General features: G+C 45.9%; 1 protein-coding gene across 1 annotated transcript; it reads left to right on the top strand.

The window, feature by feature from the left end:
• Positions 1–18,447: 18,447 nt before the first annotated feature.
• Positions 18,448–21,073, top strand: fgf3 (fibroblast growth factor 3). The gene is made up of 3 exons (XM_053850358.1): positions 18,448–18,691; positions 19,446–19,549; positions 19,646–21,073. The coding sequence occupies exons 1-3, from the start codon at positions 18,448–18,450 to the stop codon at positions 19,997–19,999; spliced, it is 702 nt and encodes a 233-aa protein (XP_053706333.1). The 3' UTR covers positions 20,000–21,073.
• Positions 21,074–23,047: the final 1,974 nt, after the last annotated feature.

The following is a 23,047-nucleotide window of genomic DNA, read 5'->3' as shown; positions in this document are numbered from 1 at the left end:
GACTGGACAAAAAACAAGCTGCTCATTTTGTCAAAAATAAAAACCATAACACCACCTCACATTTCTTTTTGGTTGGAAGTCATGATGTTGCAGGTTTTGAGGGACATATCCTGCACATTAAGGGGATTTTCAAAACAATTTTGGACCCCAAAGTTGGATAGTAGCAAAAATAAAATCCCGTCAGGTTAATTCAGAGTGAAGAGGAAGTGGTCACTATCGAGGGCTTTCACCAAGAGTAGCCAAACACTTGGTATAACAATGTCCACTTTCTTTCAATGCAGATACGACATCAAAGGAGGGCACACACACCAGGATTTTTTAAATCTTCAGCAATGATTTTGTCAGTCAGAGACCACACATATGAAGTAAGCAAAGAAATCAGCCATTGATAATTGTGCCAAGTTAAACTAGTTAGCACGATCGCTGTCAATATAAAAAACAACTCCTTGCTACCTGTCAGCTTTGATTGCTCTTCCTCTACTGTCATAGGAATTGACTGAAGAGCTCACAGCGCCACCTCTTGTCACGGAGGTTCACCACTCATAGTTGGATTTTCTCTCCACTGCATGTGAACTGGAAGAACATGACACGATCGCACTCTACACCTTAATCGAGCTCAGTCGGGCAACTCTCTGCCTGTAGCCTGGAGACAACATCGCAAGTCGAAAACAGAACTTGAGACATGGAAGTGAGTCAGATGATGGGGGTTTATGTTTTTTGTCCCACATCACAGTTCCACACATAAAGATCTTAGGTCGTAAACATTGAAGATTGTCGACTGACTGAAGATACGAATGTCGGCCCGACCGTTTTCAGAGCCGATTATCGGCTATCATAGGTTCACCATCATCAGGACCCAAGTATGAGTGCGACCCCCTTAACATCACTCTCCCACTCTCTGTCTGCTGGAGTAAGGGAGTCAGACACAAGGCCTGAGTCTAGCTGCATGTAAAGCATGGTGACTGTTTTCACACTGCCAAGCTGGAGCTGTTGACGCAGATGTTAGTGGAATTGGCTGCACAAGCTTGAGCATCAGGTGGTTCTGTGTCCTGCGCCAGTCATGAGGATAAACTGGGTCATCGGTCCACTCCAGCTGTCTGTGAGCACCGACCAGGGAGAAGTAAATTTATGACTCCGGGGGGAGTCTTTCACGACCATTTGCGACCACCATTAGTTAAAATCACAGCGCTCTTAACTGACTTTTCGGGACGTATATAAACAAATGTCTCGTTCAGTAGGTGCCACAGTTCAAAGATGTTCCACCTGCAGCACAGTTCAAAGCTCCTCCACCTGCTTGTGATCCCACTACAAGGAAATTGGAGGGTCGGGCTTGATTCCAAACCACAGGAGGGCGTGGGATATGTTTGGGGCTGACGCAGCTTTGATGGTGACGCTTCTATGCTGTGGACATACACACTTAAACACACTGCTGCCAAAGACAGGTCGCTGAGGTGGTGGTATTATCAGGGTTGATATCAAGGGCCACAGCAGAGAGAGAGACAAAGGTCTCTCTCAAATCCATAGAGATATACAGAGATTCAAGTGTATTTACTTCAGTGACGGTGTCACAGTCTAGTCTTTAAACTGAAATAATAATTCACATACTGATAACCATTAAAATAAATAACATGGAGACACATTTGTATGCTCTTATCATAACATTTACTTTTTATTAAGTGAATTAATTTCTTTCTCATCATATTCAATTGATGCTTCTCGAGGCTGTTATCATTTTGTGCTCCTCCTCCTGCACAGTCAAAATAAAGGGAGGCTGTTTTCAAGTGTCATAATGCTGAGCCAGACTTAGAGTGAGGTTTAGGGTTGGCCATCCTCCGGCAGGTGGATCCCCTACTCACCTGCACAGCTCCCCCTCATCACATGAATGTCTTCAATAATGTCACTAAATAAGGTTTAATTTCTCTGAACCAAATTAAATATACACTTATTGCCTGTAAATAGATATGGAGACTGTTTCTCTTGATCTTCCTCATCCTTGATGTGAGTTGGCCATATCCAATTGATAATCCAGGAACAGGACAGAGAACTTGACACTCCTTCAGTGTGTGGCTGAAAGCAGCAGCGCGGTGCCACAAAATCTGTAAAGATTCAGTTGCTGTCAATAAGCCAGTTTCCAGCAGGAGAGCTGTGTCTCGCCGTGCCACGCTGTGGAGGGTCCCCGAAGTATAGCCACTCCTCTTCATGTCCTCGTCGATTCAGAGTACAGAGGGTTGTTCGGGCAGGAAATGTGTGGGTGAAAAACATGGTGGAGCTGGTCTGATTTTATTTACCGTAATTTCCAGACTATAAGCTGCTACTTTTTTCTCGTGGTCAGAACCCTGCAGCTTATACAGCGACGCGGCTAATATCTGGATTTTTCCAGGCTAAAGAGTGTCATGTTGCCAAAATATTGAGCCTCCTCACATCAAACCCATGACATCACAGGAGTATTATTGCTCTTAAAGTGCTCAAAATGCGCTGTTTTCACCCGCGTGTCCGCAGCTCTGCCCACAGAGCCGATCTCCTGGAGGAGCGGAGACGAGAAGCAGCAGCTGAGACCGGCTGTGGTGTCGGAACTTGGGACACATTTTGAGCGCTTTGTCGAGTTTGTTTCATGAGTCAGTCTCCATGCTGGAGCCCGTTTTCCAAACTACTTTAGAAGTGATCCTCATGCATTTTTAAGCCTTTCTACGGCGCAAGACAGCACCACTGCCCCCGCACCTTATAGACCACTGCGGCTCATGTAGGAACAAGACCTGTTTACCTTCTTACATTCAGTGGGTGGAGCTAATATTCTGCTGCTCTCTATTATCCAAAAATTACGGTACCTTTCACAGTGAAGCGGCATCATGACAGCGAAGCCACCAAGACCATCTCACTTGTAACACAACTCCACAGACAACATCATCTTTCTGGTTGCTCCTCATGGAACCATCCTCTCACCTACGCCATGTGTAGTTACAGAGTGCTGACAGTGGAAACCAGGGCTTACTCTGCAGCAGTTGACCATCATGCAACGCTTTGATACCAGGTAGGAGTGCAAGTGTGACCCCATCAGAGTGCTACCCCTCAATGTACAAGCTCAGGGATGGGCGACTCTCCGGGGAGCAAGGTGGAAATTCCCGGAGGACTCACCCCACATTTCACGTATCCATTGGTTACTTTACCCCCAGGTTGAGGCCTGTGATACCTCGTTTACAAGAACTATCAAAATGGTAAGTGGTACTCAGAGGTATGAGCTGGAGAGAAGGGGAATGAAGGTCAGTAGAACCCAGTCAGAATTCATGTGTGTGAATCGGAGCAGAAGGCAGGAGGACCAGTGAGGATGAGGGATTATAGAGGAAACTAAGTCACTCAGATATACAGAGAAGCGAAGAAGAGAGTGCAGGCGGTAGGGTGTGGGGGGGCTGCCATGGCTGCTCTGTGATGGAAGAAGATGAAGCATTGAGAATCCGGTTAGAGGAGGACATGAAGAGAACAGGTGTGACTGACGTTATTCTCAGTTGCTTGTTTTAGAAAAAAATGTTTTTGTTTTATTTTGCACTTTTGGAAATTTTGTGTACATTTTCCAAAGTACTTTGGTCACCTTCAAAACCCAGTGTTTTCGAGAGGCTGAGCATCTGTATGTGTTCATGCATGAGTGTGTTTGTGTGTGGCCGAGTCATCCAGGAGCATCGAGTCAGTGACTCTCTTGTTCCCCCCTAATTGATCAGCAGATGGCATTGACAAATGATGAATAGGTTGGACATGGTAGACCCCCTCCTCTCTTAAACACACACACACACACACACAGAGTGGCCCTGTGGTGTCATCACTCTTGTCCTACAAGACTTCAAGACACCCTGTGGCATGGGAGAGTGAACACATCAAATCCCGGTCTCCCGCTTCACTGGGACAGAGAGACTGACACAAAGACTTGAGAGGGAGGGAGAAGGAGCGAGGCCCACGTGAGGGAAGGGAGGGAGATTCCTGACATGGCTCGCTGGCCGGACGCACGATGAAGGTATCTGCCGATATCTCATCCCTGCCTTTCATGTGGCAGGCAGAAGCGGCTCTTTCCTCTCAGGACCCATTGAGGTGCCATCACCTGTAACTGAATGCAAGGTTTCTACCTTTTGTCCCCTCGCTCCCTCTCTCTGACTCACACACAGTCAGAGTGTTAGGACCAGCGTACAGTGTATCACAACCAAGCCATCATAAAACAGGCCACTCTTCATTTAAAGACAGAGAGGACGCGCTCATCTCTGGCTGAGGTCTGAGCCTCAGAGGTTACACGCAGGTTTAACCCAACTCATTCACTTTCTGAGTGCTGTTTCCGCACATGAGCAGCACTGAACCAACTAACTGTTGCATGTAACTCTGTAAAACTCTTCCTGGTTTTCTCCTTGTTATTGTTTCTTCATAGCTTGTGCGTTTGTTTTGACGACCTCGATAGTTTATTTGTGTTTTATTGTTCATTGTGTTTGTCTTCTCTGCTTACAGACTTTGTTCCTTTCATTCTGCCTGTTCAGTGAAGCCTTTTGTTGAGTTTTTGTGAAATTAACTGACTGTATTTGACCCACTGTCTGCCTCCTGTAATTCTTCATTCAATGCCGTTCACTGCCTGTCATTTCTGATCACATCTGATGAAGCCCCACCTGCGGTTTGTGATGCGTCCTTCCCTCCCTGCAACTCACCGCTTGCTTGGCAACAGCATGTCTACTGTGGAGGTGTCTTTCAGCCTGTCATGTGAAGTTTGCGTCCTGCAGCACGTGCACGTTAAAAGGCATCAGTGCCACAAATGAAATGCAATATTTAAAACACCAGCACTTGACGGAGCAAAGAGAGTTTTCCGTGCTCATGAAGGTGCAGGAACCATCGGTCACTCACAGGTCTGAGCGTGACATTCGGAACGCTAAGCATATTTCCCAAAGAATCATCATACATTTCACCAGATCAGCCTTTCTCGAGTTTCAACACTATATATATTAAAACGGAATCGACTGCGGCCGAATCCGCTGTTGTTTATGTGTGTCAGATGCAGCGTTCTCTGGCCTCATTCAGAACATTGGCCAGTTTGTTTCATGAGTCAGTCTCCATGCTGGAGCCCGTTTTCCAAACTAGTTTGGAAGTGATCCTCGCGCATTTTTAAGCCTGACTTATGGACCGGTCCGGCCTATGTATGAAAAATCTATTTTCCTTCTTAAATTTCTTGGGTGCAGCTTATATAGTCCAGAAAATGTGAATGTGGACAATCTTAAAACTGGCCGTTCTCATTGAGACCCACACAAGTGGAGGTTCATGCCTCAGCCCGTCCACTCCCAGTAGCGCTGACCTGTGCGGTCTCTCAGCAGTGACCAAACTGTGACGTAGCAGTTTCTTTTCCTTTGTCGTAGCTCATAAAAAGCTTCCGAGCAAAGGCTTCCGTGTGAAGGTGCGAGGCAGTAACGTGTCTAATGTTGTTGAGCCGTCAGTATCTCAACCTGTGAGAGCTGGTGGCCTCGCTGTGTCGGGTCTCTCTCACAGGTCTGGACCGAGTGTTCGTAATGAGGTGGCAAATGACTGTCTTCAGGCTTGATGGAGAGGTCCCCCACTGACATCCTGCCTGAACCCACACACACACACTCTCACACGCACCGGTCCCCGAGGGCCTGTCTGCGGCCCCCTGCTAACTGTAAAACAACAATGCTCCCAGCTCTTTATTGATGAGACAGCAGCGGTTTTCACTGACTTGCCATTTCCCTCCGACTCGTTTGAAGAATGGTTCCGCTGTGTGTTCACAGGTTGGGCTGATTGACATTTCTCCAGGAGGAGAAAGCTGCCCTTTAAAATTCAGAGAGAAAGATGGAGGCAGGCGGAGGGCGGGGGAGAGATCCCACACGGGTTCCCACTCTGCTGCGTCACTCACTATTCGGAGCAGGTCTCACAGGACGCAGAAGTTCATGAAGAAACACCAGCTTGTTCTCCCTCACCACATTGCCAAAGAACTGAACCAGTCTCTACGGGTGTTAAGTACGTGAAATGACCCTCAAGGATGCACACGCTCATCTCCACCTGAGGCTTTTATACTGTTGAATTTCAGATTCAGTTCAGGGGGAAACACTAGTGTGAGACTGTGAGAGACTCCAATTGGTCGTGGTCATCCATCAGTCGTGCATGACTCGGCTTTGTTTCACTCAGATGTCTCAAACTAACTTTGACTCACACGCTCTCAACAGTTTGGTTCACCAGTGATGAAAACGTGGGATTGGCTCACTGCTGAGGCGACAGTGTGGCCTGTCTTGAGAACGTTTGTTTATTTATCCATCATTCACTGCTGGCAACGCTATGCAGATCAACCTTTATCATAGAAATCTAAAATACTGTCATTTCGGTACTATGCGCTACTACTTGTTTCACATGCTCAGCGTTATGTCGGGATCCTGATATGGACGGATCTGTCTGTCCGTGCTCTGCCTTCATGTCCTGTGTATTTCTGCACGTTTCCACAAAGCTCACAGATACGGACCAAACAGAGCAGTACCACTGGGAACCATGGGGGGCAGTGTTGCTGTTACTCCCTGATACGTAGCTCTAATGAGACACGAAGAAGACATAACAACGGTGGAAATTCTCCGTCCACCAGTGGCGATATATTTAACAGCCTCACCAACCACCACCTCCTACAACGCTGCCTCTGTTTTCTCTTTAGTGCAAGAGCTACATGATCAATACTCTTCCACAGTCGCCATGTTGGTTTGGGAGTTTGTTGTTGTCGTAAACCTTTGACATTTCCTGCATAGTCTGTATATTATTTCAGCAACTGAGGTAATTATTGAAGTCAATTTAAACGATAAATGTGTGGATTAAATAAATACATAAGTGAAAAATAAAACTAGTTAAAAAAAATAAGTATAAATAACATTACTATCCTTAATTAATAGGATTTTTTTTAACTTATTTGGACTCAAACTGCTTTTATTTCTTATTTTATTTCTCATTCTGATTTCTGCTTATTATTTCTATTATTTTTATTCTTATGGTAAATAAAAAAAATATAGACAAAATATTTTAAGGCATTTAAAAATAAACGTTAAATAAGTGAAGTGTATGTGTTTTAATCAAACAACTTCAATTCAGAAAAACAGTGACACAATACATTAGAATAATATTGAATGTAAAAACAAACAAACTGAGAGATGGATATATTTTCTTTAGTATATATTTAACGCATATGGCAATGGAGAGTTGCGTCCAAGGACACGATCATGAATAAACAAATAATCCACATTAAAAGCAACACCATGAGCAGAGGTCAGTTTCCTGTCGGTTGGACCCACGATTCAGGAAGGGCTTGAGCTTTACTGGGAAACCATACAAATGGAAGAGTCACACCTCCGTGCTGAGGTATGCAGCTCAGTATGCGCCGCCTCAGACGCACACACTTTTGCTTTCCCACACACATAAAGACACCACTGCACACGAGTCACTCAGACGCGGGTCTGCTCCTGATTAGACGGCCCACCATGTTGCACTGTACATGCAGACATCATTATCAAGAGTGCGGCTTCTGTCTAGAAACAAATCACCACCATTACGTGAACCCACGGCGCACACACACACACACACACACACACACACACCGTCATCCCTTCTACAGGGAGAGCCACACCTACAAGTAGGGCTTCACTTCTGACTAAAAAAATTCAAGAAAAAAACGTATTTATTTATTTTATTTCCACAAAAAATTGAAATAAACTTATATCCAAAAACTGGATCCATTTGCTGATACTCCTTCCTGACATCTGGCTCCTCCCACAGTTGGGTTCCCAAGACTCTCCGCTCCACACCAGTGTATTAGTAACCAGTGGAACCTCAGTCTGGGACACACCACTCGCCTCGGAAACACAGACCTGTTTATAAAGGCTGGGACAATTGCTGCTGGATTGATGTCACTAGAGATTATTTCAAGTATTCAGGCCTTGTCAGGATGTTAAGAATTTCAGGCTGGTGTTTATCTTCCTGCTGATTTGCCTCCATTAAAAGACTTGACCTTTGACATTTGAGAAAAGAGCTGCAGAGTGAATGAATGGTGGGACAGCACTTTGTCTGACACAGAGCTTTTCCGACAACTTTTCTCTGTATTTTAAACAGTTCTTCCGCGGGTGAACTGAGGGAAGCTCCACCAGTTTGAGGGTCCAACCAGTTGAACTGATTCAACAGATGAAAGCTAAAGTAGTAAATACGGAAGACACAGAGAGATGTTTGCTAGATCATGATGATCCACCCGCTAGTGTTCGCAATGTTCAATCGCAGAGACAGAGAGGACAGAGAGGTGGTGGGTGAAGCTGTTAAATATATCGCCACTGGAGGACGGAGAGTTTCCACCATTGTTATGTCTTCTTCGTGTCTCATTGGAGCTACATATCAGGTAGTTACATCAACACTGCCCCCCATGGTTTCCAGTGGTACTGCTCCATTTGGTGTATCCCTAAGCTTTGTGGTGTATTTTGTGCTGCATTTATGTGTCTGTTTATTTACAACAAACGGTTTGTGTTGCCAAATGTTGAAATATTGGCCACAAATCCAAATATTTTGAAATAACTGAATATAAATAACTGTAATAACTGTACACAAATCCTGGATTTTATATCTGTGTGTACTCCGCGGAAGTGACATGGACTGTTGGTGAGGTGACATTTTCTTCAAGGTGAAACTGGAGTCAAATCTATTAAAGAAGGACGCAACACTTTCAGAACCGCCGGAACTGAGAGTGACTGCACAGACGACCGGGCTGCAGTAATATTGAACAGTCATAGAAAAGGGCCAGGAATAGTCGGATGTGTTTCAAGAATGAAGCATCTGAAGCCTGGAGTTCCTAGTTGTAAACATGTAAAGGTTCTATTTTACCATCTCAGTTTACTCCTTCGTGTCAGTATATACTTCTTACCATGTGATGAAGTCGAAAGATCCAATTACATTCACACGTCTATTTTTCATCGACACATCGACAAAAACTCTGTGGTGGTGAAGGGGTTCAACTGTCAAGTGTCGAGATTTATTGATAATTTCTATGATCTTCTTGACTCTATCTAAATGAATCAAGACGGCTGTTATTTTTCATTTACTTTACATCCAAACGTTTCACATGTGCGTCCCGTGTGTCACTTGTGTGTGTGTGTGTGTGACTTGTCGCCGCCATTGATGGCCTCTAAAGTTTCATCCCTCCACAATCACGGGCCTGTTGGAAGGTGCAGCAGCTATACTCCATCTGAAACCTGCAGCGAACAATCAAAGGAGCTGCAGGAGCACAGGACAAGACTATCTGGTTACAGAGAGAGAGAGAGAGAGCCAGTAAATGAGAGACAAACAGTGACACTCACCGCAACCGGAGAGACCGAGGCAGGCAGAGAAAAGGTACCTGCTATTCTCATGGATGTATTGCTCCATATTTCAGTCGGTGCTGGAGATGGCACTGCTCCTGCGGCTCTCTGCTGCTGGCAGTCCTCCAGCTTTGCCCAGAGTTTGACTGAGAGCCCAGTAAGTCTTATGGCAGCATGATCTCTGAGATGTGCCTCATGAACTCAGGTCAAAGGGATTGCACTTTAGACAGTCACATCTCAAGCAGTTCCTGAATGTGTCTGAGGCCCGAAGAACCTCTGGTGCACGGATACAAGTCAAGCCCAAGACATGAACATGCAATGATCCCTCACCAGAGAAATGGTTCCACCAGTTGACCAAACACCAAAGAAACGAAGGGCCAAAGGAGTGAAGGCACCGTACAAGACGGTCGCATGGCGCTGGAGCACGCAAGCTGTCGCTGCAGTTGAGGATGGGCACACATTTTGGAGGGAACCAGAACACTTGGCAGATAGAACAAGAGGTAGAACAAAGAGGAAGGTACCAGCACTGGGTTTCAAACTCATGACTTCCTGCTATGTAACCATGTTGTTCCGGGAATTGTGCATGTTTTACCAGTAAGTTTACCAGTGTTTTACCATGTGCTTACCAGTCAGTTGGTAAAAAAATGCGCAATTTCCAGTTCCAGCACCGAATTTCCTGCGAACCAGATGAGGCAGTGACACCTGTAGGCAAACCTGCTGACTTAGATATGCGAAGGGGTCAAGTGCGTAACTGGTCACCTCCCTGGACTTGGAAAGGCGTCTCTATTCATCGGGAACACTGCTCCTTATACCATGTGTTGTGTTTCAAAGCGGCTGGGGATACTGGAGTCGGCCATTTCCCAGAGGGGACCAGCCATGTAGCTCACCCCAGGGGACTTGCCCATTGTTTTTACATTCGCTAACGAGGGCCCCATAGGAGGCCCCCAGAGGCAGCAGACCTGATGGCCCTCTCATTGAAAACTGCTTTCTTTTCGCCTAATGCTTGGCCAAGCCTGCCAGTGACGCGGAGGTCTGATGCCTCAGGAGGGTCCCTATAGGCCTTCCCCCTGCATGAGGTGCCTTGGTTTACAATGTTGGAATCAGGTGCGAGATGGTCGCCTCTTCAGGTGAGGGGAGCGACAGGCAACTTGCCTTTAGGAAGTTGATGATCTAGAAAGCATTTGCTGAGGGGACCTCATGTCCCAGATCTCTGACAGGGCAAGTGCTGGTCTGCAACACGTGTCACGGCGCTTAGTGAAGGTCACCAAACGCACAGAAGTCCAGCAGGACCGTATGATCCCTCTGACAGAGGGGAAGCATCCTCTTCCTCCGCCCACACACGATCCCAGCGGGTGGGATTTGTAGTGCAGTGCTACACGATATAAGACTCACGGCCTTCCTCTTCTCAGTGTCTGACATTAGGATAGATTCAGCTTCCCTGTCTGAGGTCCCTGAGTGCCACCTGAATTTTAAAATGTTTGATGACCCATTTGCATCCAGATTCTGGCTGTTGGTTTAAGTGACGCTTCAATACTTGGTGCCATTCAAAAACGTCTCTTCAGACGACCCAACTGAGAGTTCGAGACTTATCTTGGGTCAGTCTTATACTTGTACTCACCAGGCGTCATGCTGTGGAAGCTGATCTGCTGCCAGCTCGGTCGATTGGCCAATGCCCGAATAAGGTACTACCAAATTTCTACCTGGATACTGGTACTACTACAGCACACTGTTTTAATGACACCGCCATTTAATGAGGTGTTACACGTAGTTCCGACTCAAAGTTGATACTTTTGAATATGTAGATGCTCTGAATGCTATGGTAAATTTGACTTGTAGTTTTGTGTGATCGAGTCATGTCATGTGATGTGCCAGAACAGAGCAAATAAGTATGAAACGCATTTATAAAGGCGGACCAGGTTACTGACATGTTTCCAAAGTGTTTGCTGGAATGTTTCACTTGTGCCAATCGCGGGGAGGTCGCCATTGGGAGTCCACTAAATGCAAGATGTTAAAACAAATTTACAAACTCTGAAAACACAAACCTGGAAAAAACACCATCTCAGAAAGTTCATAAACTTGTTTGATATGAAAAGTTGTTCCAATAGTTTGTAAATTCATGTCTAAAATTTGTAAATGTTTTACACTCCTCAACCCCACACTTGCAACGAAAAAAATCAACAACAACAACAATGTAACTAAAATATCTGTCTCAGGTGGATCGCTCACCATGCCTTAAGAGCGAAACTGTTTTTTCTCCCTCAAGAGGAATAAAAGCGTGTTCCCATTTTCAGGGCTTCATAGGTGGCGCTCTCAGCATGGAAACAATGTGTGGTGATGTTAGAATAGTTGTTGAAAGACAAGGGTTGTGTGCCGTCTAAAGGTCATTGCAAATCAGGACGCTGCTTCATGAAGCTTCATCAACCCTTCCAACACACAACCATCCATGACCTTTGCATCTCAGACGCGTCATCATCGCTGTTCCACCTCAAGTGTACCAAAATACAAAATACAGTTGATCACATGCATGATCACAAAGAACTATCCGAAGAAGGAAGTTGAAGAAGGAATGATGTTTTGCTTGCTTTCTGGAAAATGGTCCGCACTTTGCTGGTGAGTTGTTGTTGATGTGGCAAGTGTCAATGGGCTAAATGTGCAGGGGTGCTTCAGGAAATAAAAAAGACAGCTCACCTCTTCCAGTTGGTGGTGATGATGTCACATCACCCAGTTACCATCATAAAAAAAAAAATTAAATTAAATTAAAAAAAACTGAAGAGACCTCATGAAACAGTGTCTTCATATTCAGTGGCCACCAGGTGGCACTCTCCATAAACCCCACATCAGAATCAGAATCAGAAAAACTTTATTAAACCCAAGGGAAATTGTGTTCGTGACATGCTCTGTACGCAACATATCACAATAAATTAAAAAGAAATAATATTATAATGTGTAGAAAGCTATACTAAAGAGCTTAGAAACCATGTGAACAATGTGCAAGAAAATGCTGTTCAAGAAGAATCCTTCATTGTAATTTTTTCAGAGATGATTTGTAGGTTTTTATTGCCACAGGAAGAAAGGACCTTGTGTGGCGCTCAGTCTTTTTCACATAGCGTTTATGCCAACAGCATCACCACACTGTTTCATGAGGCTTCATCAGCCCATCACTGGTACTTCAGAATTTCACTTTATTGATAGTTTTTGATCTTCATCATTTGGAGATGCCAGTTGGCAAAAGAACAATAGGGAACAAAAACAACGTATATTGAATGCTTTTACACTTTCACCCTGTTGCAAGTTATTAGACTCTTCTCGGTGCCACAAACAGGGTTTCACAGTCTGTTTGGGTTCAGGGTGACCATTGCTCTTCAAAGCTATGGAATGGAGAGGCCCTTCAGGAACCTCGGCGAAGCTGCTCAGTGCAGTATAGGTAGTAGTAGTATCACGCCGACCTTCTAGCAGGACTTGTTGTCAGAGACGGCCCCTGTTTTGCTTTTCAGTCGGTCGTGGCAGCCAAACAAACAGTGACTTTCCTATGAAGTGAAACGGGTCTCGCCAGAAGGGTGAGAGCGAGAGAGTGAGAGGGAAGGAGCCGGGTCGGAATAAAATAGTTGCCAATTTGTTTGCTGTGCGCTGGAACTGTACAAGAGTCTTTCTGAGCATCTGACAAGCAGGTGAGATCAAAGACTGACACACAAAAGAGGCTCAGCAGCGATTTGTCAGGAGACGAGAGGCAGCAACCGGGTCCAGCCCTCTGATCACTGCCTCACCAAAGAAATCTGCCCATGAGAAAAAGTACAGCAGAAAGGGTTCAAAGGTCATTTTGATTTGCTCTGGATTACTGGTACCTCCTTTTTCCTTCACTAAAAGAAGGGCTCAGAAAAGGACCTGGCTAATAACCTTTGTATTTTTGCACAAAAGGAAGCCCTTTGTGCTAAGAGGGTTTTTCAAGGCTGTCGTGGGGGAAGAATTTTGGGGAGGTCAATTAAAAAAAGAGCACTGAAATTCTTCCTGCCATTCAGGCCAGTGGGAGAGCAGAAGGGAAAGTTAAAATGTATGCTTTGGGGTTTTGTGTCAGCTCTCTTCACATGGCTGCTTTGGACCCATGTGACTAGCGCAGGGCTGGAGGGACGTTGGGAAAGATTTGGGGAAATGATGGAGATTTTTCTGCCCTGCGTGGGTTTTCTCCCAGCGCAGGTGTGAATGTGCCCCGAATGAGCGGCACATGTGGTGGTCCGGACAAATGAGGAGGGGCTCAGAAATGCAAGTGTGCACTGAAACTGGATTGGCTCCTTGACCACAATGAAGGACCAATTAGTCAACTTCGCATTGTCAGGACCGAGTGAGCAGACATTCTTCCAATTGCTCGGCCAAGCCAGCTCCGAAGGTTGAAGGCGGAACATCAAGTGGCAGTGGCAATCAAAGCGCCCGAGAACGAACCGAGAGAAGCCAAAAATAATGTCAGGATTTCAACCCTCAGATCTGAGTAATAGAAGCCAAACTCAAAATAGTTGGTTTGGGTTGTTCCATAAATCCACTGAGGCAATATCATTGGTACCTGGGCTTCATGACAGGGTTTGGGCCTTCAGACCTCCACTCCCAAGTGAGGTGGGCAACTCCTTGTTCCTCTTAAGGCCCATTTATGCCCAACGTTACACATGAATCTGGACATGCTCTGCCTTCATTTCTTCCATATTTCTGCCTGTTTCCACAAAGCTCACGGATACGGACAAAACGGAGCAGTACCACCGGAAACCACGGGGGGCAGTGTTGCTGTTACTAACCAATACGTAGCTCTAATGAGACACGAAGAAGATATAACAATGGTGGAAAATCTCCATCCTCCAGTGGCGATATATTCAATTCCGGTGCTGGAACTGGAAATTGCGCATGTTTTACCAACTGACGTTTACTGGTAAGCACATGTGTACATGGTTATATATCGTGCAAAGGTGATGAAGTTTTTTTGCTTATTAAATTTTTTTTTTTTACTTAAAATAGTCTAGATTTCGAAATTGTATGTTTTATTGGATATTCTAGTTTTTTTAATCCAGCATCATTGAATCAATAAACATTTCAAGCTCCTCCAACGCATTTGACCTGTGCAATTTATTGCTTCCGATACATTATCATTATTGTATGGGAAATATGTCTCCCTACATTTGTTTCACGTAGATTTAACAGAAGCAGGACTTCTGTCCCCGTCTACCATGAGTCCGTTCATGATGTTCATGATGACCCATGTTAATACTTGGACGTTAAAATGTGACTGTAAAGAGTCATTCTGACGTCCAGGTTAGAATTTAGACTGAGGTTTAAGGTATCAATAATGTTACAATATACATACACTGTGGTATGGGGTGGGAGGACAGTCCAAAGGTAGGGGAGGGACATTTTATTCATATGACACAAACATCCACGGAAAGAAAACACAGGTGCAACACACAGGACTTCACCTCAAATATTTTGTCCCCAAAACTCAATGATGCTTTCTTTTGGACAGATTGTTGTCATGTTGACGTTACAGAGTGAGGGCCAGTCCTGCATCAGGGGCTACACCACAGACCAGAGGTGATTTTCTCTGGGCGCTGTCATGCTACAGATATCTGCTCTCTGGGCTTCGTCCCACTTTTAAGTACCCAGCCTGGCCAGCTGGGGGCAGTAGGCTTAGAATCGCTGTTTAAAATCTGCTTATTCTAGAACAAAGAAGACGCCATTGGCACAATTCAAAGTAAAAGCAAGCAAACGTTTCATTTTCCCTTATTTTCTGACTGATCCACCGGAAAACAATCGGAAAACTATCCCATGTTGAGGCCACAGCGGGAACCCTGTCTTGGCTTTCGACTAAAGGCCCATTTATGCTTCCTTTACATATGGATTTGTGCCCGTCTGTTTCAAACAACGTTACCGTTACTGATCACGTTTCCATGCCTGGTTTACGTTGGTATTGCTGTTCACCAATATAACCACCAGGGGGAGCAGCCCAGAGTCAAACGTTTATGACAACAACAAACTCCAAAACCAGCATGGTGACTCTGGAAGTGCATTGATCATGTAGCTCCTGCACTAAAGAGGAAACAGAGGCAGCGTTGTAGGAGGTGGTGGATGGCGAGGCTGTTAAATATATCGCCACTGGAGGACGGAGAATTTCTGCCATTGTCATGTCTTCTTTGTGTCTCAGTAGAGCTACATATCGCGTAGTAACAGCAACACTGCCCCCCATGGTTTCCTGTGGTGCTGCTCTGTTTGGGCCGTCTCTGTAAGCTTTGTGGAAACGTGCAGAAATACAGAGGAAATGAAGGCAGAGCACGGACAGAAGGATCCGTCCGTATCCGGATCTGTACGTAACGTTAAATCTCATAGTCCTTGTGCAAAAGTCTGAATGAACCCACAGTAATTCAGAGTCTTAACATCAGTCCAATACACATTATAGAAATCCATGTAACTTGTTAAGTTTCCCTCTCAAACTAGGCTCCTCGGTGTGTTTGCATCTGTCGCGCACGTCTTCACCTCGCCCTGCTCGCAGCCAGGACACTTGGTGGGCGGCGAGGAGGCAGCATAATTAAAATAGTTTCTGAGAAAAACAGCGCACCACATCTTAGCTTCCACCCTCGCCCAACACCTAACCACATCAAGAGCGTCTCAATTAGAAGCAGCCACAAGAACAACCTTGCATTCATGCAGGTTCTGCCCCGCTCCAGTGGCGCGGTCGACCTGCCGAGCGTCCGCCGGAACACGTTTGCAATTAGGAGTGGCCTTTTCTGATCATCTGGCTGAGGGAAGTGACAGAAGCAGCTCGCCGGGTGATGTATGGGAGGGGAAGACAAATTAAGCGTCCGCTCTCTGGGGGATTCTTGGCAGAGGCCCCTCCGAGCGGCAGTGGAGCAGCGCCAAAGGGCACAGAGATTTGTAGATGATGGTGCTAATTACCAGAATGCAAACCATAATGCCAGCAAGATGGAAGCAATTTAGCTAGTAGTCATTTAGCCTGCTGCTCTTCCGCCCACCGGCTGCTGCCTCGCCAGAGCCCAGCCTCCAGGATGGGAAAAGTCTGGGACCGTCTTCTGCGGGGAGCGAGGGAACCCTGCGGGACGACTGCAGCTCCATTCATCTCACGGAGTTCCTCCGCGGTGACTGGGGTGGTGACCGGCCCAGTCGAGGGGAACGCGCTGAGATCCCTCTGGGAAGCTCAGGGATTCAGATAGAAAGCAACTGGTGCTCTGCTCCACTCGGTAGCTACCGATGAAATTAGCAAAATAACGCTATCGGGTTTGGCAAAGTGACGGCGGCCATTTCTCATGTGAAGTACACAACACAAGGACAAAATGCCTTTTACTGGTCTCCAGGGCGCTTCAATAGGTTTCCCTGCAACATTGTTTTATCCATATAAACATGTTCCAATGTGGCCTGAACCTCCAGGTGCTCCCACATTTCAGAGCATGCCAGTGTCTCTTGGGTGCTCAGCGCTGTTGTCATGGTGACACTGACCTGAAAACTGAGGGGAAAACTCCCCATGTAAATGGGTAAAGAAATGTCTTGAATTTGGGAGCTTGTCACGTCCCAATAATGTTTGGTGTAGGTGTCATTCAGACACCTAAACGTTGCTGTAGCAGTCGGGTTCTCAACGGCACAAGCAGCTTGTATTTCTGGTTCATATTTCATAATTCATGAAATGCAGTTGGACGGCCACAAGAGATGTATTGGCAGCAGTGGGCCAGCAATCTTCACCTTTATACAATATTTTATTCAAACAAACCATAATACTGAGCTGAAACGCTTATTTAGTCTCTGGACTGAACCACCTAGGGACCTTTTAAATCAGCTGAATATCATATGTGAATATGGAAGAGGATATGGAATAGGTTTTTATTTCATGATTATATACGGTGGTAAAATCCTGATACAAAGTAAAATGTTTGCATTATGTTTACTACAGACAAAAAAAATTAAATATAAAGCACATTCTCTGAATGTTGTAGCTTAAAGTATTTAACTAGAAAAAAAAACACAAACTTTTATTATTATTGTTAGAACAAACACTTTAAAAGGATAAGCTCAGTTAGGTTGCAAAAGGGTAATGACATTAGCTTTGAGGTAGAATGTATTGAAATAAAATGACTATATTAAAATGTAATTATCAAATTAAAAGGTTGAAATCCTTTGTCAAATGTCTATTAGGAAGAAATAATCTATATATCAAGAAATGTACGAGTATATGAGACAAAGGCAGAAAAGCATCGAGTGTGTTTTTCAAGTTGAACGGCTTTCTATTAAGGTTTTACAGTGTAATAATAACTTCAGTGGTAATTACACAATATGGAGATTTTAAAAACGAGTTTTAAGGTTAATCGATGATGAAAATGATTCGTTCTTAAATATTCCTTGTCTCAAAAAAAGTAAACAGTACCTCCAAAAATAGAATTTCATGAGACTGAAATGCCTTGCTTTAGCTCCCAGTCAATATGAGAAATCATTGAAAGACATGAGATATCAAACTATCTCCAATAAAGTCATCACGACTGAGTCCACGGTGACTTTGACTCGGAATAAAATGAATCTTGAGACAAAATCATGGTCACACGGTTACATGAGCTGCTTCTCAGAGAAACGTGCAGGGTGTAAAGCCACATGGAGTCAAAGCCCTGTGACTCCAGGCCCTAATATTGTCGTCCGTTTGAAGGCTGATTATTGGTAATTCACCTGCGGTTCGGGCGGCTCAGCCCACCTGTACAGTTTGGCCCGTCTACTGGCTGTTTGGGGCCAGTGGGAGGAGAGTGCAGGAGAGTTAAGAGCAGCCCTGTAACTGTATCTGCTCAGTGCTTGTCTCTCTCCCTTCACACATGGCTGATACCTTCAGCCTCCCTCTCTCCTTTGTATCAATTGGTCGGAGTTCAGCCTATTGTGGGCCCAAGCCGCTTTTATATGAGCCCGCAGTCTGAGCTGCGGCTCTCACTTGGGACGTCCCGCACCTGGAGGAGGAGGAGGAGAGGGAGGAGGAAGAGGAGGAGAGGACTCCCGCTCTGCAGTCCCGGGGCCACGCTGACTCGTACATGGGACCCCAGCAGCGGAGCACTGAGTTTTTCCCGCTGACGCGCCTCTCCACGGCCATGCCACGATGCTGGTGATTCCTGTGCTGGTGTTGCTGAGCCTGCTGGACCCAGCGCGAGGCAGGGCCCGCTGCGCCCCGGGTCAGCCCTGCGACCCCCGGCAGCGCAGGGACGCCGGGGGCCGCGGGGGAGTCTACGAACATCTCGGAGGAGCCCCGAGACGGAGGAAGCTCTACTGCGCCACCAAATATCACTTACAGATCCACGCCAACGGGAGAATAGATGGATCGCTGGAGGAGAACAACCAGTTCAGTGAGTGTTTTCTGCTTGAAAAGTTCTGGCGATTCGCGCTCCTGCGCTCTTTTTTTGTCGTTTTTTTTAAACAAATCTACGCGCTTTTGATGCAGGCGATCCGCGATATGAAGCTGTCAGCGTGTGTGACACGCAGGTTAATCTCTGCTAACAGCCTGAGTATTCACATCCCGGCGGGACAAAAGCGCTGTCCTGACGGATGTACTTATCTCATCTGCGACCATTAAGGCGCTTTCACCAGCGCCCGGCGGGTCATTGACCAATCAAGCGCCGATTAAAACCTCCAATAAACATCTTTAATGGAGCGACTGCCGGAGGAAATGCGCGCGGTTGATTCGCATTCAGTCACAGACTGATGGAGACGAGAGCAACTTTTAATACACATGGCTGTGACTTGTTGTCAGCGGGAGCTGCTGAGGCACCAGACCTTCCCACTGTGAGGCGCAGATTAAGAAGAAAAATCTCTTTACGCGACCTTTCTTTACGCGAGTTCTTTCAAAAGCTCGGTGTTTATTTTCGGGGTCGAGTTTAAACGTTACTCTGACCCACAAAAAAAAAGACCCTCATAAATGTAATTTTATTACTGATTAATTTTTGGATTAACCACGGCAAATAAACTTTGTTTAAACATATGGGAACGGTTGAACTTCTCAGTTTCACCTTTAATTTGCCTGAAATGTAACACTTGCTCTACCTGGTAAAAGCGTCTTCATGATGAGTGTTAAGACTGACTTTTCCTGCTCCTCTGCTGCAGGCATCATGGAGATCACTGCTGTGGACGTAGGTGTTGTGGCCATCAAAGGCCTGGTTTCGGGCAGATACCTGGCCATGAATGATAAAGGCCGGCTGTATGCCTCGGTGAGTACGCAAACCCGAGTCTGTCACCTTCCCTCTCCCACTGTGAGGGTGTTAATCTGCCGTGAACGAGCCACTAATGTCTCATCCCATCTGCAGGAGGTGTTCAACCGAGACTGCGAGTTTGTGGAGCGGATCCACGAGCTGGGCTACAACACGTACGCCTCGCGCCATCACTCCACCGAGCAGCCGCTGCCGGCGGGCGGCTCCGGCAAGCGGCGAGCCAGCGCCAAGCGCCAGTGGTACGTCTCCATCAACGGCAAGGGTCGGCCGAGGAGAGGCTTCAAAACCCGCAGCACCGACAAGGCCTCGCTGTTCCTGCCCAGAGTGCTGGGGAACAAGGACCACGAGACAGTGCGGAGGTTGAGGGACAGTCAGGCCCACCATCACCACGGCAAACGGAGGAGACGGAGACATCGTGCCAGGGACTGTCCGCAGAGGGACGCCTCATGATGCTGGACGGACGTGGGCTTCTTTGAAAAGAGACTCCTGAGAGCCCACATTTGAGTTGGACCACTTGGAAATATGGCGCCGCGGCTCCTCCTCACTCAACTGCGACATTTCCCGCAAATAATCCCTTGCACTGGCTACGTTTACATGGACACAGTGAGTGAACTGGAGGATAAATAAGTGCTTCAGACCCGGCTTTGAACAAAGGTGTGATTTGACGTTGCCTTAGAGTAGTTCACTGGTATCATTTCCTGTGTCGAACTGGCTGCCTTGGACCTGCCGAGTCATGTGAGGTGGCCACGTTCAAAGTCAAATTCGATACTTATTCAAAGAGCACCAGGAACAAGGTGATCGAGGTGGAAGGTCAAGGGAGGGACAGTCGCCGAACTGAAAATTTGACTTTTGTTTGTTTAAAAACTGTCCCCGAAAACTGAGTTTGATGTGTTAACAGGTTCCACGATGCTCCACCTGAACTTTTATCATAAATTATTTCTATTTATTGATGTTTTTGTTCAATCGCTGGTCAAGAAAAATGGGTTTCCTCTCAGAGTTGACTGGACAAAAACACGTCAATGTTAAACTACCAAACCGTTTTATCACACGTAAACGAAACACAAAAGTGGAAAAGCTTTTAAACAACTGTCGCACACTTTCCAACCAGCCTCCTGACCGAGTCTGGTGCCGTCACACAGCCAAAATACTTGTTCAGTGTAGAGGCAGAACATGACTTTAACCAAAGTGCTGGTGGATATTGAAGAGCAAACAAAGCACTTTTTACCAGTCCGATCACAAGAACACACACCGAGCGAGTGTATTTCTTTAGCTACTGTCTGAAAACTGAACGTTGTATATTTTACTAATGATATAAATATTTATTTACTGCCTGTGTTGTAAATTATTGTCCGTAGCTCTCACTCACCACACACTGACCGAAGACTACTTTTCAGTTTTAATGTCCAGTTTGCAGCCAAATTTTTGTGTGTAGATACAGAAGTATACACTGGACGTGAAAACCAAAGCTGTTTCTTTATTTCGCAAACATTCGAGCTCCTTCCCTTTTCATCTGTTCTACCTGAAGCCTGACAGTAATCATTCTGAATGCCAAAAACAGAGTGGTGGAAGTCTATTTTTGTATCTGAGACGGTAGAAAATGGAAAGGTAACGCGGAGGACGATCGTTTGATGGCAATGACTTCTCTGTTTTTGCTCTTTTTGTTGCGCCTCTGTTGTGTTGGCGCTGCCCTTTGAAGGCTTTGTCACCTGAAACACACAGTGGGATGTTTTGTTCTCTCACTAAAGTCTAAAAAGATCAATCCCAAATGACATGTGAGTTTTCTTTCCTCATCTGGTGTGGTGGTTGGTCACCGGCTGCAAAAGGTGCTTGATATTTATTGATATTTATCTGAAACACGGCGCCATCACCTGTGCCATTCGTCTGGGATTTACTGAATGACCTGGACTGGATGATGGCAGTTGGGAGGCGGGGTCGCAGCCCTCCAAACATGATGCTTATTTCCTAGAGTGACCACCTGTCGCTCCTCACTTTAATGTAAAATTCATCAGCAGCCTTCCTCTGGATGCTCGCTCTCATCTATAGGTAGCAGCATATAAAGGCTTGTCACCTTATACCTGCGGGCTGGGGAGGCTTCCTGACTCGGACAATAGCTCCTCCCAAGGGGGGCCTGGGAAGCGATGCCGCCTGAGACTTTTTGGATTTCTTTTTTTTCCCCCCTTTTTTGAAACCCAGAGCAAAAGCTAGAGAGTGGATAAACAAGGCAGGTCCACCTGAAAGCAGAAACTGTGTCATAGAAAGTGTAACACCTCTGCTCCGGCTTGTGTTAAGTTACTCTGCAGGAATGCAGGAGATCCCAGTGAGGTCTGGTGGACCTTCGGCGACGCTCAATGACAAGAGCGGATCGTGGTGTGTCGCACTGCGGAGCATCTCCATGAGAGTCATGATCAGCAGCTCAATTGCTCTTCTATTCACACATGAATTCAATTTTGACCTTCAGACACTTCAATGAGTGACACGCCCGGACTTCTCCAAAATACTTTAACCTCAAGATGAGTCACAGAAGATGATATCTCCCCGAGGACACACACAAAAGATGTCATCTGTTTGAAGTTCATCTGGAAGCCGCGGCTTGAACTGAAGTGAAATCACGGCTCAATATGCCATTCCCCTGTCAGGACAGTCATGGAACACACACTTGGATTCAGACTGTTGACGCAAGATCCTGCCTCTAAGATCGAAGCAGTCTTCAGAAAGACCTTGACCCCACGCGACTGACCATCATCAGTCATGGGTTGTGAGAAATCGTGAAGCGTATCTCAACATTTGCTTGTAAACACTGGGGAAAAATAAGCGGCAAGCAAACTGACTCTTGCGTGTCATGACCTCCTTATCTAAGGTGTTGCATGGTGACAAACTGGGGCCCAGACTTCATGAAAGTGGCATCACTGTCTAAACTTCACAACCCCTTTACACGACCGACATTCACAAATCAGCGACGGGTTTATTCATTTATGAAGTTGTTTATTTTGTCAAAACATCAGAGAAACATCTCTGGCATCAACATGAACAAGTGAACTTCAGTTGTGACCCTTTAACTTGCTTCATCTCATGGACACAATAATCCTGGAGACAGAGGATTTTTAAAACTCCTAAATTCTATACACAGACTGGAGCCGTAATATCTCCGACATGCTGAAGTATAGTGTGGCAGCATCGTTACTGAGAGGCGCTTGTTTTTCACCCTGAGCGAGAGTCCGTCATTTCTTCATCACCTGTAAAGCAGGGTGGTCGCTGCCGCGCCGCACGGTCACGTGACCGCCTCTCACTTCCCTTCAGATACCTGGAGCGGCAGAAACCTTGGATTTATATTTACCTCTGGTGACAACGCTCAAGATAGACATCCTGAAAAAGCTGTTTTTAACAAAATAATTTGGATTATAATAGGTTAAACGAACTGTGATAAACAGACAGAGTGTAGAGTGCGGGAGGAGTTCGTCTGTAGACAGCGCCCTCTGGAGGCAGCCAAGAGATGGTGCT

The sequence above is a fragment of the Synchiropus splendidus genome, chromosome 1 (assembly GCF_027744825.2).
Source record: "Synchiropus splendidus isolate RoL2022-P1 chromosome 1, RoL_Sspl_1.0, whole genome shotgun sequence".
In the NCBI taxonomy this organism is placed as follows: Eukaryota; Metazoa; Chordata; class Actinopteri; order Syngnathiformes; family Callionymidae; genus Synchiropus; species Synchiropus splendidus.
The sequence above is the reverse complement of the archived record's forward strand: the minus strand, read 5'-3'. Positions and strand labels throughout refer to the sequence as shown.